The sequence below is a fragment of the Engraulis encrasicolus genome, chromosome 13, assembly GCF_034702125.1.
Source record: "Engraulis encrasicolus isolate BLACKSEA-1 chromosome 13, IST_EnEncr_1.0, whole genome shotgun sequence".
Taxonomy (NCBI): domain Eukaryota; kingdom Metazoa; phylum Chordata; class Actinopteri; order Clupeiformes; family Engraulidae; genus Engraulis; species Engraulis encrasicolus.
Window position 1 is genome coordinate 52,882,384 of NC_085869.1, and position 18,749 is coordinate 52,901,132.

General features: G+C 46.4%; 1 protein-coding gene across 7 annotated transcripts in view; it reads left to right on the plus strand.

Annotated features, from left to right (window-relative positions):
• The window catches only part of zeb2a (zinc finger E-box binding homeobox 2a), a 77,047-nt gene that overhangs the window by 50,554 nt on the left and 7,744 nt on the right, over nucleotides 1-18,749 (plus strand). For 3 of the 7 annotated variants that reach the window (XM_063214239.1, XM_063214243.1, XM_063214240.1), the window contains 5 exons: nucleotides 6,932-7,159; nucleotides 12,517-12,585; nucleotides 14,613-14,804; nucleotides 15,660-15,874; nucleotides 18,293-18,407. In XM_063214239.1, coding sequence (XP_063070309.1) covers nucleotides 6,932-7,159; nucleotides 12,517-12,585; nucleotides 14,613-14,804; nucleotides 15,660-15,874; nucleotides 18,293-18,407 — 819 coding nt within the window. Of the gene's footprint in view, nucleotides 1-943; nucleotides 2,792-6,931; nucleotides 7,160-12,516; nucleotides 12,586-14,612; nucleotides 14,805-15,659; nucleotides 15,875-18,292; nucleotides 18,408-18,749 lie in introns of those variants that run through there. The other 4 variants (XM_063214241.1, XM_063214244.1, XM_063214245.1 and 1 more) reach the window with 3 other exon arrangements.

An 18,749-nucleotide genomic window follows, 5' to 3' on the forward strand; every position in this document is an offset into this window, starting at 1 on the left:
GACCGAAGACGGAAAAAAAAAACATTTCGACCTATACACAAAACCGATTACACTACAACACACTCACACACACATGCAGGCACGCGCACACACACTTACACACACCCACACACTGTTACTCACTCACCGCCAAAAGCACACACAGTTACACACACATCTTCACACTCACACTTTTACACACACACACACACACACACACACACACACACACACACACACACACACACACACACACACACACACACACACACACACACACACACACACACACACACACACACACACACACACACACACGCAAAGTGCTCCTCTTGTAACTGGTGGGGACCCCAAACAGTTGTCGGTAGAGGGGTAGCATGTGCGGCCGTCCGGGCACAGATGGTGCTTCCAGGAGGGGCCAGGGGTAGGGGGCTAAAGGTGAAGCCGTCTGGCTGGCTGCCTGGCCTGCCTTACCGGAGAAGAGCCCAGCAAAGTAGCCCATCTCTCCACAATCTCTCTTGTTTTTCTCTCTCCTCTCTCTCTCTCTCTCTCTCTCTCTCTCTCTCTCTCTCTCTCTCTCTCTCTCTCTCTCTCTCTCTCTCTCTCTCTCTCTCTCTCTCTCTCTCTCTCTCTCTATCTCCTATAGCTCCTTGCCCCTCTGTCTCTCTGTGTCTCTGTATCTGTCTCTGTGTGTCTCTGTCTCTGTGTGTTTCAATGTCTCGGTCTCTCTCTCTCTCTCTGTCTCTCTCACTCTCTCTTTCTTTTTTTGTTCAGCAGCAGCCTGTTGCTTGCCATCCCTGCGTAGACAAATGGGACTTTAATTCAATTACAGCTGGTCTAGTGTTGCCGCCTCACGGCCCGGAGAGTTCAGAGCTGCTGAACGTGGCTCCGTCCAAGTGCATCCCCCCACCCCCCCATCCCACTAAACCACCCCTCTCCACCCACCCCACACACAGCAGGTGTCCTCCCTGTGCTGAATACACACACGCACACGTACACACATGCAGGCATACACAGACAAACACACACGTACATAAAATACGCACACACACAATCACACACCACAAAAGAAAATACCCACTCACTTGCTATATAGCACGCAAATACGACCGTGCACTCACATACATGTTGTGCATGCACACATTCACATGGACACATACTGTACACACACACACACACACATGCATGTGTACACACAGACACACGCACATGCACACACAAGCACACACACAGGCACACACAAATAAGTGCACCCCAGGTCTTAGGTAATAGTTTACGCATTGCTGAGTTTTTTCAATGGGGCATGGTGTCTTCACAAAGGCTTCTCCTCTCTTCCTGGGCCTTTGTTCTGCCCGTCCACACAGTGCCCTCCCTTCCTCTCTCCATCTCTCTCCCTCTCCCTCTCTCCCTCTCTCTTTCTCACTTCTCTTCCTCTCTCTGTACTAAATCTCTCCATGCCACCGGCGACACACCGGCCTGCTTGTGTAACTCACTAGCCCCCTAAGTGCGCATGAAAACATAAAAGGTTCAGCCAGGTACAGAACATTCGCCGCACTGCAGCCTCAACAGCATGGCACGTCAATTTGTTGAAGCCTCATTTAGCGGCTCGTCTTTGCTGCAATGATTTTGTTCCAAAGGTGTGCGATTTATGAGGACAGATCACTGCTCTAACTGCTGTAAATAAATCAGGTCATTTTTATATTGATTAAAATAAAAAAAGATCCGTAATATGGGAATTCAATGTGCAGTGATTGATATACTGGCTGGGAATTTGGCCTTCTATTTAAACCTGGCCGTTGATGGTGGGCAAAAAAAAATGGCTGATTTCAATTGGATCGTTCAGGGGCCACTTCCAGCATCTAGCCACTAGGCAGCGACCTGCTTTTGCGAGCTCAGCCTTACCTACTCTACCCATCCCCCCACCTCTCTGCTTCTGTCGCTCAGGTGATGCGTACCGCACAGGAGAGAGCGAGAGAGGGAGAGAGAGAGAGGGAGAGAAAAAAAGAGAAAAGGGGCGAGGTAGGAAGAGAGAGAGACAGAGACACAGAGAGAGAGGGGGAGAACAGAGAGCAGTTATTTTCCACTGGCTTGGCAGTTCTATCGTCATTAGCGTCAGGAGTACAGAGGCAGAGGAGTACCTGGAGAGAGAGAGAGAGAGAGCCAGGAGCAGAAAACAGCAGCAGGAACAGGAGCAGGAGCGGCGGAAGCCTCACAATGCAGCAGTCACCTTTGCCTAAGCACCTCGCCTCGCCTCGCCTCGCCTCGCCTTACCTCGCTTCGACACTTCTCTCTACACCACACCATGCCTCACCCAATTGCCTCGCCTTTCCTTGTCTTGTCTCACCTCAGATTTTTCACGCCACCACCAAGGCGAAAAGGCTGGACTAGAGATAATACAGGAGACACGCAAGGCGATGATAATAGACGACAATGGATAACTGTGTCTGCGACTTGGATGATAAGCGGAGAACAAAATGGGAAGGGATACAAAAAAAAAAGAAGAAAGATATACCACTGGAACCTGACCCACGTTCTAAAGGAGGGATAGTATTATGGTCAGGTCACCTCTCATACTCACCTCTGATTTGGATACCGATTTTTTTTTGGGTTGAGAGAGACCAGCTTTGATGGAGGATAAAATGGGGGAAATGGAGAGAACGAGCGAAAAAGGAAGCGGGTTAAGGTGTGGCAGTCCGCACCGTTGCCCCGGAGTAGTCGCCGTATGTGCGATGGGACGGAGGATGGACGAATGGATGGATGGATTGCTGGATGACGGATACGTGTCATCGTGGCACTTGAACTACAGTGATAGGTACCATCATGCACCTGTCACTCAGCACTGTGCTGAACATAATAGGCCGAGTTAAAGGGCAGCAAATAGGAAAGAGGTTAGGAGGAGGGAGGGGGTGAGAGGAAAGGAGGAGGAGAAAGAAGAGGAGGAGGAGGGGTAGGAGGAGGAGGAGGGCGGGTAGGAGGTTAAGGGTAGCAATGCAGCTGGATAAATCTAGAGTGAGGACATGCTGAAGAACAAGAAGTAAAAAAACACAGCACTTTAGCATTTTTGAAAAAGGAGTGTTATCGAGAAGACCATGTTATCTGTACAGGGCAATGTCAAAGTTAAAGATTGGAAGCATGGAATCAAAAAAAAGAGATGTTCTGCATCTAGACGTGTCTGAACAGGTTGTCCTTTGATTTTGAATTTGAACCGCGAGTTGTGGAAACAAAGCTTTTCTCAATTAAGGTTACTGGAAGCGAATTATCTTTTGCGAGATAACGGAGCACACAATTTATTGAGACGGAGTTGAGATTAATGTTGTGTCCTTCAAATCCGAATGCAGATGAGTCATTTGGGCAAACGGCATTCATTTCTTTAGTAGCACAGCCTTCTCTTTTATCTGACTACACACACACACACACGCACACACACACACACACACACACACACACACACACACACACACACACACACACACACACACACACACACACACACACACACACACACACACACACACACACACACACACACACACACACACACACACACACACACACACACACAAAAGAGGCCAGCTCTCTGTCACATCTGCTACACTGACGAGCCCATGTGACCTGAGAAGCAAACATTGTGATGGATGGCCTTTGTGTGGGAAGTCGCTGGCTTCTTTTTTTTCTATTCAGATTGCACAAGTAAAAAGAGGTAGGGGAGAGAGGAGAGAAAGGGGGTGGAGAGGAGAGCATTTATATGGGTGAGAGTATCTGTTGTGTGAGTCTCTCTCTCTCTCTCTCTCTCTCTCTCTCTCTCTCTCTCTCTCTCTCTCTCTCTCTCTCTCTCTCTCTCTCTCTCTCTCTCTCTCTCTCTCTCTCTCTCGCGTGTGTGTGTGTGTGTGTGTGTGTGTGTGTGTGTGTGTGTGTGTGTGAAGGTATGCGCCTTCCCTTTCTGCTTAGGTTCCCGTGACATGACATTGTACACAAGTCAGCAAGTATTCAAGGGTGGAATGAAAAAGTGGAAGTATCAACTAAAAGGTTTTTTTTGTTGTTATCATGAGGTCTTAAGGCGTTAAGGTCACGTACGGCACATCACATCACAGGTTGATTGCCATTGCGAAAGCAAAACTTGTGACAAAAGAAGACAAACAAAAAGTGGAATGGTGCCGCGATGTCGGCGCCAGCATTGCATGATTAAGAGGCAAACAAAATCGTAGGTGTTTCGCTCCGTCTGTCGACAGTCTGTCTCGTCTGTGTGTCTCGTCTGGTGTGTGTGTGTGTGTGTGTGTGTGTGTGTGTGTAGGCTGGGCGGCCGGTGACTGAGTCAAACGGCTCCGTCGACTTGTGTGGTTATTAATATTCAGATATCCCTTCACCTCAGCCTCTTTCCCTCCTCCTCCTCCTCCTCCTCCTCTTCTTCTCTCTTCCCTCTTCTCTCCTTCCCACCCTTCCCCCTCCCGCTCTTCAACGTGCCTGTCCGCTCCGTTCAGGAAGGCACCACCGACCGCACACTGCTACGCCTTTTGACTCATGGCTCCCCAGTGCCCCAACAATCTCCTCCTTTTTTGCCTCCGGGGGCGTCTTCTCTTTTATGACTTCCATTTTACTTAAATATCAGCAGATATTTCACTTCAAGATTTACACATTTTTCATGTCAGGCACCTTTTGTTCCTGAGTGCGGTGTAACTCCTTCACAGTGGCCACTAAAATATCAGCTAACTCCATTTGTCATATATATGTATCTTCGAGAATACCTAGTGTCCAGTATTGTTATGAGTGCATGTGACTATATTTTTTCATTTTATGGCTGTAATGGAGACACGGGTAAAAGTAAGATACTAGTGTGTGTGTGTAGGATCGAAAGAGAGAGAGAGAGAAAAGACAGAGGGAGGAAGAGAGAGAGAAGCAGGCAGAGAGGGAGGGATTGAGTGAGGGAGTTAGTGAGGGAGGGTGGGTGTCGACGGGGAGGGGAGGGCAAAAAGTTGCATTCTGGTCCAAGGTATATTCAGACCACACAGCTAGTTTTCACATCTTACTTTCCACTTCTCCCTTTATGTCTCTCTTTGGGTTGTTCCTCTTTTTTCTTTTTCACACACACACACACACACACACACACACACACACACACACACACACACACACACACACACACACACACACACACACACACACACACACACACACACACACACACACACACACACACACACACACACGAACACACACAAACGCTTTACTCGGTGCGTAGAGCCCTCACTAAATAATCTCTTGTGGTCACCCACCCCTCTGAGTAAGAAAGGTTTTTGTCCCACGCCCCCCCAGCCCCTCCTGCCCCCCCCCCCCCCTCCTCTCTCCTCCCTTGGTATTCAGCCAGGGTCAGCACATTTCACTCGCCCTTGTACCCCTGAAATGGTTCCCCTTTTAATTTGCACCTGTTGTGCAGTTGTCTGGCCGAGGCAAATGCACAGCCACCGATCAGACAAAGATCATATTATGATCAGTTATGCAGGGGCTAATCCACATGTCCTCTGGGAGGGGGGAGGGAGGGAGGGAGAGAGAGAGAGAGGGGGGGAAAGAAATAGCAGCTAGGTCTTTACTGGACAGCGATCCTTGGGAACCTGGTTTGAAAAAAAGTGTAGGAGAAAAAGGAATTCATCGTTTGGTATGTTGTCGGCCAGAGCATGTGTGTGTGTGTGTGTGTGTGTGTGTGTGTGTGTGTGTGTGTGTGTGTGTGTGTGTGTGTGTGTGTGTGTGTGTGTGTGTGTGTGTGTGTGTGTGTGTGTGTGTGTGTGTGTGTGTCAAACACAGACGAGCTTTGAGAGCGGCCAGAGCAGCAGACCTCCGAAAGGTTAATTTGTCGAAATGCACTACACACACACATACACACACACACACAATCACACACAAACACACAAACACACAATCAGACATTCACACACTCACACACACACACTTACCTCACATACACACAAAAAATCATTTTCCCAAAGAACGAAATTCTCTGTGGAGCAAGCGAGCGAGCTATTAGGTCTCAAACCGCACCATTTGAGCCACTTCCCCGCCCGCTCGCCGCTTTTTTCCCAGTTGGCAGCTGTCTCAGGAGATAAGGTGCTTGATAGGAGAGCGAAAAGATTGCTTTATTAGGCATACAACAGCCCCTCAAAATGAACCTGAAAATTGGTGTGCTCTTTGTCCCGTCGACCCCACTTCCTCCACCGGCCCGGTTCCCATGATGTCATGACTTAACAGTCGAATATTTCTCGCTGCCTCCCTCACTCCTCCTTCTTTTCTTTTTTTTTTGCGTTCTGTCTTTAATACGCTTTTGGTCTGTCTACTGAGGTTTAATAATGCTCGTGTGTTTTTTTTTAATGTGCGTTCTTTTCTGCTGAAGGATGGTTTCAGAACGACTACACTGTGTTTTTCGGATTGACATATTATGATTTCAGCGGTTCTGTCTCTGAATTATTTCACGTTTATTTTTGACACATTGTGCTTATGGAAAGAGTTAAGGTGTGAGTGAGGGAAAGAAACCGTCTGTCCTCTCCGTTACAGCACATCGAGCAAATTGCACATGTGAATTGGAAAAAATAAGTAGCATGAAAAACAACGTATAGTATGAACATAATTACACGTCAAAGGACTAAAAAGAAAAATATAATATGTTATCCTGCTGATTTTAAAACATGGGCCTTGTCCTGAAATAATAAGACTTATACCACACACCCTGAACGACATACGCACACACTGGCGCGCACACACACACACACACACACACACACACACACACACACACACACACACACACACACACACACACACACACACACACACACACACACACACACACACACACACACACACACACACACACACACACACACACACACACACACCAACCCTGTTTCCCCTCACAGCACCATTAATCAAACAAAAAACTTAACTTTTCTCTTCTCATGTATTACAGTGCTGAACTACGAGAATGTAATGGAGGGCGGCTCCGAGTCAGAGGAGGAGGACAGGCTCTTGGCGTCGGAGGGCGAGGGCAGCCCAGCAGCAGCAGGAGTGCCCAGCCTGGAGGCGTCGCCGCGCGTGGGCCATGCCCCGCTGCCCTTCCGCGGCCAGCAGGAGGACGGGGACAGTAGGGACGGCCCTGGCAACCACGTGTGGCGGCACGGCGACATCAATGGTACTGGTGAGTGTGTCCTTCTAAAGCTTCGTTTTAGGACGGAGTGTGTGTGTGTGTTGGTGTGAGTGTGTGTGTATGTGTATGTGTGTGTGTGTGTGTGTGTGTGTGTGTGTGTGTGTGTGTGTGTGTGTGTGTGTGTGTGTGTGTGTGTGTGTGTGTGTGTGTGTGTGTGTGTTGAGGTGTGTTACTGTCCGTCAGTCTCTGAGTGTGTATGTGTTGCCATGTCCTTGTGTATACGTATGTGTGCATGTTTGCGTGCGTGTGTTTATGTATGTGTGTATGTGCATGTGTGTGTTTAACGGGACTTGGGTGGCGTGTAACATCTTGAAGGTGACGATATATTTAGCGGCCTAAAGCAGAGAGAGAGGGAGAGAGAGAGAGAGAGAGAGAGAGAGAGAGAGAGAGAGAGAGAGAGAGAGAGAGAGAGAGAGAGAGAGAGAGAGAGAAAGAGAGAGGGGTTCAAAAATGGCCATGGCCACTTATCCGCCGGCTCACATTAAAAATAAACCTGATGTTTAAGAAGACTAACGGAGGGGTGGGGTGGGGGACAAAAGCACCTGTCGTACGGCCCTCTGGCACGCGGGCATCCTTAAAATAGGACACACACTTCAGGACAAGTGTCCACAGCTCCAGGGTCAAGATTGAGAGGCACGTCAAACATGGATGGGTGTGAGGTGTGGGACGTGGGATGTGGTGTGGAGGGAGGTGTGTGTGTGTGTGTGTGTGTGTGTGTGTGTGTGTGTGTGTGTGTGTGTGTGTGTGTGTGTGTGTGTGTGTGTGTGTGTGTGTGTGTGTGTGTGTGTGTGTGTGTGTGTGTGTGTGTGTGTGTGTGTGTGTGTGTGAGTTTAGGGAGGGTACCTCTCCCTGAGGCAAGGTCTTCTGCTTGCGCGTCCTCCGACTGAACCGATGCCGTGTTTTTATTGGAGATAAGAGCAAGTCGTTGGGCGATAAGACAAGTCGTGGGGCTGGGTGTGTCCCTCCCTGGTGAAGGTCCCTCTAACACTATTGCTCTCTCGCTAGCGGTAGATCATAGGTTACACCCTCGTTCTATGAAGTCCTGTGTCTTTTTTTTTTTTTACCTTGAATCTTGTATGTTGTGTCTCTTTCTTGTTCTCCCTCTGTTTCTCTCTTCCTTTCTTCCTCACTGAATCTCTTCGTTTAGCTCCCACTCCGTCCCTCTGTTTCTCTCACTATCTATGTTTCACTCTTTTTGGATTAGTCTTGTCGATCCATCCTCTTTCTCTGGTCATCTTTCGCTGTCTGTGTCTGTCTCTCTCCCTCTAACCCATCTTCAGTTGAATCACCATATCTTCCCCCCCGCCCCCACCCTCCCAAAAAAAAACCCTAATCTTTCCCCAAAAAAACCTAACCCGCCCAGGCCTTAACACATAAATCCGTTCCCTTTATGCGTGTTCATGTGTCCAGCGGCTCAGCACTGCGAGATTCCTGATTGACTCTGTGGTGTGGTGTGGTGTGGTGTGGTGTGGGGGCTCCCCATTGCCTATCCCCTTCCCTATAGCACCACAGCAGCAGCAGTACCAGGCAGCAATGCTCAGATCAGATCAGCTCAGCTCGACGTCTCCACCACGTCTCTTTGTCCCTGTCACCCCTGCCAAGGGGTGATCTACGCTCATGACAGGACAGGCGCAGTCACTGAGACTAGACAAATACTTTTAATTAGGATTTGAGCGGCATCATTAAGAGAGGGGAGCCGAAGCCTTAGCCCAAGGAGTCATTAATGGCTTTGAATGAAATTTTTAGCATCCATGATGGTCATTTACATGCATAATAGGGCCAGAGGTTTTTTTTTTTGCGGGGGAAAGCGTTTGACATGAACAAAGTGGATAGAGAATTCAGGCGAGTCCCTCTGTCTTTTAAAAAAAACGACCAGTGCTGGCCAATTTGTCACTGCTAATGACACACACACACACACACACACACACACACACACACACACACACACACACACACACACACACACACACACACACACACACACACACACACACACACACACACACACACACACACACACACACACACACACACACACACACACACACACACACACACGCATACACACACATTGTATGCACACACACTCACACACACACACTCTTATTCTTTCCAACTCACACACACACAAACACGTCTGGGAAATACGTCTGACTCCTTCCTTTCAAACCCAACTAGGCCCAGAGACAAGTGAGGTTGAAAGAATTTGTAAGCCATTGATGCTAGCTGTGCGAGTCCTTGGTGGGTCCAGAGAACCCGACTTGCAAGGCCAGATGGGGCTCACACATTTGGCCAGTAGTCAGCACTGTGTTTTGGCGGGAGGGGGGGGGGGGGTGTTTAGGAGCAGTAGGGGCTATCGCTTTGTGAGGGTGAACCCAAAACTCTATTAAAAAACTCATCAACTGCATCATGTCACAAGTAGCCTATTACAACAAATTCACAATTTGAAGGGAAAGCAAGATAATCTGCAATTGTTGTTATTGTTGATAAGACACCTATAAATCATAAAAGACACCTCTATATAATGTATATAGTATAGTATATAGTATATATAATGTTAATGTAGATTACTTATATAGACAATATAGATGATGTATGTAGTGGTATTTGAGCGGACCTGAGGTAATGTTTCAGCAATGGAGGGGTTTGGTGCGCAGCCACCACCCCAAAGCCAGTGGTTGCTCATGGTTGCAGGTCTAGCACAACACTGGAACACTGGATTACACCCAGTACTGGCGAGGGCCTTGGCAACTGACATCTCCGTATGTCCATATTTTTAATCAGGTTCTGGCCAAGAGAGTTTTTTCTTCTTCTACTTAAAACCACATATGTTGCACGATTGATGAGTCCCGAATATTCAAATGTGAACGGCACACTTACAGGATTTTTCAGTATTTGCTACTTTCAAAACCGCATATGCCTGTGTAGGCAAGGCCCAATTACTGTATTTTAACACCAACATACTTAAACATGTAATGAACCTGAAAGTGCATGATACAGTACTTGTGTTTAACCAAAAGAGAGAACAAAGACCTTAATGGATGAACACGAGACTAAATCAAGCAGAACTGAAAGGTGACACAGGCAGTTGTTTCTAACCTTTCTAGGAAAGTGACTAATATGAAACGATACTAAAAGTCAGTTATCAGCACTTGTGTTCCTAGTACAAAAGATGACAAGGTTATACCAGGCAAAATGTTTTTCAAAGTCGCAACCATCATCATTTTTTTTTTCGTAAGTGTCCTTAGAGTTACCCAGTAAATATCCCGGCACAAATGTTTGGAAAGTTAAAGCTAGGCTACATTTTCTCCCTTCCCTTTTCGCTAGGGAACGTGTATTGCGTTTCATTTCCCATCGCCCTGGAGAGAGAGAGAGAGAGAGAGAGAAAGAGAGAGAGAGAGAGAGAGAGAGAGAGAGAGAGAGAGAGAGAGAGAGAGAGAGAGAGAGAGAGAGAGAGAGAGAGAGAGATGCCTGTTTTTTTGCTGGTGGCAACTGCAGTTTTATCAGTGTGGCACAGAAGGTTTCAGTCAAAGCTGTTGACGCCGCGGCAAGTTCCTTGGCTTGTGATTGAATTGTTTCTCTCAGAACATTTCTTTGGAAAACTGAAACTTTTTGGGCCTTTTTGTCCTCTGTTGAGGAATTACATTTACAAACAGGATTGAAGAAGTTGATTTGAATATGAATGGCCGTGTGTTTGGATCTCAATGGATCTTTTTCCAGATTTTTTAATTTTCATATAGCATCTGAAATCCCTCTCTTGCAGCCTCTCTCTCTAGTGTAGTGTTTCTCAACGGGGGCGGTACAGCCCCCCAGGGGGCTTTGGGGAGCCCTAGGGGGCGTTGAGAAGGATACAGTTGAGAGGGGGCGGTGCTTAGTTCTCATTGGGGGCATTAGCCCATTTACATTTTTTAGTAGTAAGGGAGCATTGGCAGGCTTGTGGTGAGGTCACGGGGGCGTTGGTAGGCTTAGGATGTGGTCCAGGGGACGTTTGTTCAAAAAATGTTGAGAACCACTGCTCTAGTGCATGAAGAGAGATCTCGTGTGGGCAGTGGAGACTGGAGACTGAGCCCACTTCAAAGGTAGCACTGCCTGCCTGCCTGCTTGCCTGTACATTATTTGTCACACTCAGACAATGAGGAAGGAAGTTGAACATAGTTTTGAAACGTTGCAGAAATAACACCAAAGAAAGGGCAAAAAAGGAGAGACAGAGCCAGATAAAGTGTGTGTGTGAGAGAGAGAGAGAGAATGAGAATGGTCGCGAAGGACAACAAAATAAAACAAAAATAATACTCCACATACTTTTGGGTGTGTTTTTTTCTTCTGAAGCGGGAGGGAGGTGTGGTTGCTCCATGTAACCTTCTCACTCTGCTCTGTCTTAGAGAGAGAGAGAGAGAGAGAGAGAGAGAGAGAGAGAGAGAGAGAGAGAGAGAGAGAGAGAGAACAAGAAGGATAGAGACAGAGAGAGAGTGTGAGTGTGCAAGAGAAAGAGAGAAGCTTATGATACTTGTGACTGCCGGAGAGAAGTCACATGAGTGTGTCCTGGAGGCCTGAGCACAATAGAAGCAGTATATGGGCGAGCTTCGGCGGACCCCCTCGCCGTTTCCACTCGGAAATACCTTGATTTGATTCTTACAGGGCCGGGGGGCAGTGGCAATGTCAGTGTGAGGGGCAGAGCGCGCGAGAGAAAGAGAGAGAGAGAGAGAGAGAGAAAGAGAGAGAGAGAGAGAGAGAGAGAGAGAGCGAGCAGGCCGGGCGGGCGGGGTGGTGGTCCACGAGTCAATTGTCCTCCTGTGTTGTCGTTCATTTAAATATTTATGTCCTGCATATCCTTCCCCGGGGTCAGGAGGTCGCCCCCATGAATCCAATACTGGCCCCTTAATTGACACAATGGTGTGTGTGTGTGTGTGTGTGTGTGTGTGTGTGTGTGTGTGTGTGCGTGTGCGCGCGTGTGTGTGTGTGTGTGTGTGTGTGTGTGTGTGTGTGTGTGTGTGCGTGTGCGCGCGTGTGTGTGTGTGTGTGTGTGCGTGTGTGTGTGAGGAGCGCTTAATGGTTAATCTTTCTTATACCACACAGCTTCGTAAATCACGCTAGAAAGACATAGCATTATAACTCCTCGACATTTACCCTCGATGTTCTGCTGACAGTCATATCTCCTGACTGTATCGCAGCAGAAACTGTATTAGCAATGTGCACTCCCCTATTCAGATGCTGCCACTTCCTCATTTTTAATTTCCATTTAGCCAGGCTGGACACAGTCAATAGACTGCATTGTATTGTGTTTTGTGACTGTAAATACAGCTACGCTGATCGCTAATCATTTCTTTTTCTATTTCTGTTGTGTTTTATAGAGGAGGGAAAAGATGAATACAACCCCATGAGCCCAGACGTTTCTCTGCACGGAGTTGGCAATGGTTCAGGTATGTCATACTCTAAAATAAGCATTTCCGTTCCTCTGCGCAGTTCAAACATGACTGCATTTTGGATGAAAATAGGAGAAAAGGATCCATATTTTTTGTACACATTTTTTTTGTTCTTAGCTTCCAGAAACGTCCTGAGTGTGTGTGAGAGAGTGTGCCACGTTGCATGCGCGTGCGTGCCCATGTGTGTGTGTGTGTGTGTGTGTGTGTGTGTGTGTGTGTGTGTGTGTGTGTGTGTGTGTGTGTGTGTGTGTGTGTGTGTGTGTGTGTATGTGTGTGTGTGTGTGTGTGTGTGGTTTGATTGTTGCTAAGGAAATGGTTTGTATCACAAAGCAGGACTAACAGTAAATTGGATATTTCACTGGAGAACTCTCGTGTTTTGTTTATTGTGAGATGTCCCCGACCTCACAAAGATTCTCCCTCATCTAGTTCTGCTGAATGTGATAGCATTTCAGATCATTACGCTAGGTGAATTTGTTGTTGGATTTCACCCACAGTAATTACTTAATGAGGTACTGACACACACGCACGCACGCGAACCCCAACACACACACACACACACACACACACACACACACACACACACACACACACACACACTCAAAGACACATGTCAGCATTTGTCTGATTGTTCACCCGTTGCACGCGTGTCAGGGGGCGAGATGGAAAGTAAACATTTGTAAGTTGAGGGAGAGTGCACTGCAAATCACATCTTGCCCAACAAAATCGAGTTTTGCCACCAAATCCGATTTGTTCAGTTCATGTACTTTTAAATTGGTTTACAATGAGACAATAAAATGTTTATTTTCTTGCCCCTGGGTTGCTGTTTCCTTGCAACTCTCCAGTTACTAAAGGAAGAAAAAATAACAAACACCTCTAATACCTGGAATGATGAAGATGTTGACCTCAGATCGGAACAGTAATACGCTGCACGTCGGAGAATGTGTATAATCCCCTCGTTTGAAAAGCGAAAAATCTTCTTCCCTACAACATTGTAAACCTTTGACAAACACACACGCAGGCCTAAGTAGAGACAGTTCTATCGAATCCTTAGTAGATGGGAAAAAGAGGAATGCATTACGGCATTCCCGACTGTTGAATTCTTGCTGTCAAACAAAACCCCAAAGCTTCATTATTGTCCAGCTGGTTCCTCCTTGAGAGTGGCTGTTGTGCCCTACAAAGTGAGATCAGTAACTTGTAGAAAATCTAATTGCAACATAAACCAATTATCCATTACACAGAAAATGTTTTAAGCTTTTTTTCTTCCACCCCCTTGCAAGTGGATACTTAAACGGCGCTTGATGACAAAATTGACTCCTATTCGTCTTGGCCGCAGCCATTACGCTCTAACTTAAATGCATACTTCCATTCTTAAGTAGACTCCTAATGGCCCACTTCCTCCTCTATCACATTTACAAGAGCGTATTTCCTGATGGTGGACTGTCACAGGAGGTCCCTGCATGCAAACAGGCACACACACTCTGCAACACACACACACACACATACACTCTCACACACACACACACACACACACACACACACACACACACACACACACACACACACACACACACACACACACACACACACACACACACACACACACACACACACACACATACACTCACACATACACACACACATGCAATTACACACACCAGAGCAGACAGAGATGAAGGGTCACTAACTGACCACTCCATCCATTTATGCATCTTCTTATTGTTTTTGTCTTGTTTTTTCCTCTATTCTTTCTCTATTTCTCGCTTTCTCTCTCTTTCTTGCTCTCAATCTCTCCCTCTCCTACTTCATCTCTCCCTCCCAACCTAACTCACCACCACCAACAACTCTCTCTCTCCTTCTCTCTTCCAACCTCCATCCTGCTCTCTCTTTCCTTCTCTTTCCCAACCTCCATCCTCCTCTCTCTCTCTCTGTCCCTCTCTCTCTCTCTGTCCCTCTCTCTCTCTCTCCCTCCACCCCCCTCCCCCTCCCTCACTACTTCTCTCCGACTTTCCCTCTCCTCCGCGTAGTCAAGGGAGACGGCTCCTCGGAGCTGGAGAGCTTCTTTGCCAAGAGGAAGCTGGATGAGAGCGAGGGCCACGCGGCCAGCATCGCAGAGTATCTGCAGCGTGGAGACACCGCCATCATCTACCCAGAAGCCCCCGAGGAGGTGACCCGCCTGGGAACGCCCGAGGCCAACGGGCAGGATGAGAACGATAATGGTTAGCAACCATGCTCCGACAAAATCATGTCATTTCATTCAGTATAAAGTCTATATATTTGCCATTTTTTTAAATTTAGCACAAAGTGATATTTCGCATCGAGTCATATTTGATTTTTTTATAGTAGAAATGACGGTCAATGGGCAGGATGAGAATGATAATGGTTTGCACCCATCCTCTTTAAAATCATGTCGCAATAATCAGTATTAAGTTTTGTTTTATGTTGAATATTTGATTTTTGTTATGTTGCAATGAAATTATTACCCCTTTAGGGACCACGTCTAATTGGTTTCCACATTCTTTCTCAAAATCACATACCATCGTATTTTTGTTTCTCAGTTTTGTCTATTTAGAAACCTATATTTCTGCTTCAAGAGCCTCAGATTACTAAGACTTTCTTATTCATTCTTTCTGTCTGAGTAAACGATCACTGGAGATGAATGAATTTGTGCGTGGACGTGTTTTTTTCCTCCAGTTTTGCATGTTTTAGCGCAGAGGTCATGCACAGATGTCCATGCACAGCTCTCTGTGGAGCACACATTTGCAACGTTACACTTGCGTGCAGCAAAGCACTGCACCTTTGCTTGGCATTTCTCCCATTACTCCCCAAACAGCCATTTGGTGACCCTCTGACCTCTTGCTTTCCCTCTCTCCACTCTGTTCCCTCATCACCACAACCACACACACACACACACACACACACACACACACACACACACACACACACACACACACACACACACACACACACACACACACACACACACGCACACACACACAAACACACACACACACACACACGCACACACGCACACACGCACACACACTGTACTCTACATACACGCACATACACAGACCTGGCACCCAGGACGCCGGATGACTTTGCCCAGCTGTTGACCTGCCCTTACTGTGACCGCGGCTACAAGCGGCTGACATCGCTGAAGGAGCACATCAAGTACCGGCACGAGAAGAACGAGGAGAGCTTCCCCTGCCCGCTGTGCAGCGAGGCCTTCCCATACCGCACGCAGCTGGAGCGCCACATGGCCACCCACAAGCCGCCCAGAGACCAGGTGAGGCGCCCTTTACCCTTGGCTTACCTACAAAAGGTACCTACATCGGTTTAGTATATATCTACGTGTCTTAGCCTTGTAAACTAGCCCCACCCACCAGCGACCAAAATATTTTTTTGCCTGCGAGTGGATCTAGCCTCGGACAATGCCCCAGGCCCTGAAACTGGCTGGCCAATTACAATGCAGCAGACTGGATTTGATTTGTTTTGAATCTTTGGATGCAACGCGGAAGGGGTTTTGAGGGAGTGATGACAAACTGTTGGCCAATAGGCACAGACACAGTTTGAAAAACAGCGGGTTGTTCCCTTCAACAATCTTCTGATGTCTCATTGATCGGGCCCAGACTAAATATTCACATAAATCTCACATTTAGTCTGGCTTGTCAGCCTATACATATCTAGCAATGCTGTTCTCGCTCTCTCTGTCTCACTCTCTCTGTCTCTCCATCTTGCTCTCTTTTGCACCCATCAGGTGCTCCCTTGCTTTTCTGGCATTCACTTTTCACATCACCCACAAGGCACCACAAGGCCAGGTGGAATCGCTGTGTGCTTTCGGGCTGTCTATCAATCTCTTTTTCTCTCTCTTTCTCTTACTCTTTCATACCACCCATAATCCAGTTGAGAGAGAATAGGCTTTCTCTCTTCCCATATTTTCTTCTTCATAGTATGTCTTGGCCATTACCACTCACTTTGTCTTTTTATAACCACTGAATCGAAGAAAAAAAACAGTCGTGAGTAAACCATAAGTGGTGACATTTTTTTATGTTTTTTTTTTCATCGAAGTGACCCAGTTAGTCACAGATACCATATGCTACACACCGGCTGTGTGTAGCACGTCAGAACTGGCAAGTGGGTCCTATCAGTCCCACTGCCCCACATAAATCCAATTTGAAGTTCATGCTATGTCGTTTTTGTTCCCCCCATCCAGTGCTAATTACCATTGTTCAATAAAAAAAGTAATAAAATTAAGTGCTGAGCCAAACGTGTAGATATTCTCTGAGGCGGTCATGTGATGAGTCTCCACTTGGACGTTGCTGCTTGCTCTGGCTTCCTGTGAGAATTTTGTCGAATGAACCCCAACTCCCCCCATCTCTCTCTCTCTCTCTCTCTCTCTCTCTCTCTCTCTCTCTCTCTCTCTCTCTCTCTCTCTCTCTCTCTCTCTCTGGGTCGCCAGCGGAGGCACAGCTGCGCTTTGTTGTCCTTCTCCCTCCTCAGAGAGCCCCCGCCCACGGTGATGGGTGTGTGGGATGTGTTAGCAGCACATCCAGTTCCTTAAAATCAGCCCCATTCTTTGCATTAGCACTCCCCGCAAGGAAACTGATTTGGCGGAATGACAAGGGTAGCAGTTAGGATGACTACATTCACTGGTGTAGTGTTAGTCTCACGTCAGACCTGACAACTTCATTTTCACTTATTCAAGAGATTGAACTGTCACTTAGTAGCCATTTTTATTCTTTTGGGTCACATATTTTGAAAAAAAAAAACTTTGTTTGTTAGAGGTGGAATTGTAATTAGTGTAAAAACATGTAACTGTTTAGCTTTCACCCGACATCTTACCAGCTTAGTAAGCCCTTCTACACACACACACACACACACACACACACACACACACACACACACACACACACACACACACACACACACACACACACACACACACACACACACACACACACACACACACACACACACACACACGGATCACGGATGTGCGGCGCGCTACACCTTCAGACAGACTTAAACATGAGCAGATGGCCCACTGTGATCTAGAGTATCCTAATCCTCAGATGACTTAAAGTGTTTGTTTATTTGCTCTAAGGGGGTTTTTCCTCAAAGCGGGCCGTAGGAGTTTGCACAGATTCACAACTGTGTGCATGTGTATCTGTATGTGTAGGCCTATGTGTTTTTTCCCCCTCGTTGGTTAAATTTTGAGCTGCGGTTGCGCTGTGTCTCACATATAGCCATATGTTCCACATTTCCTAACATCAAAGCACCACAACCTGTAATATCTTTTCCTAGCTATTTTTTTTTTTTTTTTACAAAGATAACACAATTGTAATGGGAGGAGTGGAAGTAGTTGCACAACATACAATTACAGTAATTATGTATTTTCACTTTTTCTTGCACACAAGACACATTTTGATCAGATGTAGCCTGTCCCAACCCACACACATAAGACTGTTGTTAGCGTGGGGTAGACATTTTAAAATGAACACTGTATGTCTCCTTTGGGGAATTTCATTTGAATTCTAAATGACATGGCACAATTGTTCATATCACATTTTTACATATCCATATCATTTCAACCGGCATATTGTCATATTTTTAATATTTTTGTTTATTATTATGTTTTTGTCAAAAAGACTTCATTACTACGTATCTATTCTCATGTTACAAATTCTCTTTTTTTGTCTTTCAGCAGCCCCAGATCATAAGTAATGAAGCTGCCACTAACCGGAAGTTCAAATGCACTGAGTGTGGCAAGGCGTTCAAGTACAAGCATCACCTGAAGGAACATCTTAGAATCCATAGCGGTAAGTTGAAAACTTGTTGAAAAATGTATTAACAATTGATTTGTCTGAAAACTATAGTAACTGTACTATAAAAGTGTCAATTTGAAAAAGCAGAACAAATAAGAGTAAGCAGAAATAATACATAGCAATCATATAACTTTGTTCAAAATAATCATTTTTGAGTCTGATCCTGCACAAACTTTGAACAAATGTTTTTTTTATGTAATTTGTGTGCCATATTTTAATTAGGTTGTGCAAATAAACATGACTCATCTCCTCTCCTCTCCTCTCTTCTCTTCTCTTCTCTTCTCTTCTCTTCTCTTCTCCTCTCCTCTCCTCTCCTCTCTTCTCTTCTCTTCTCTT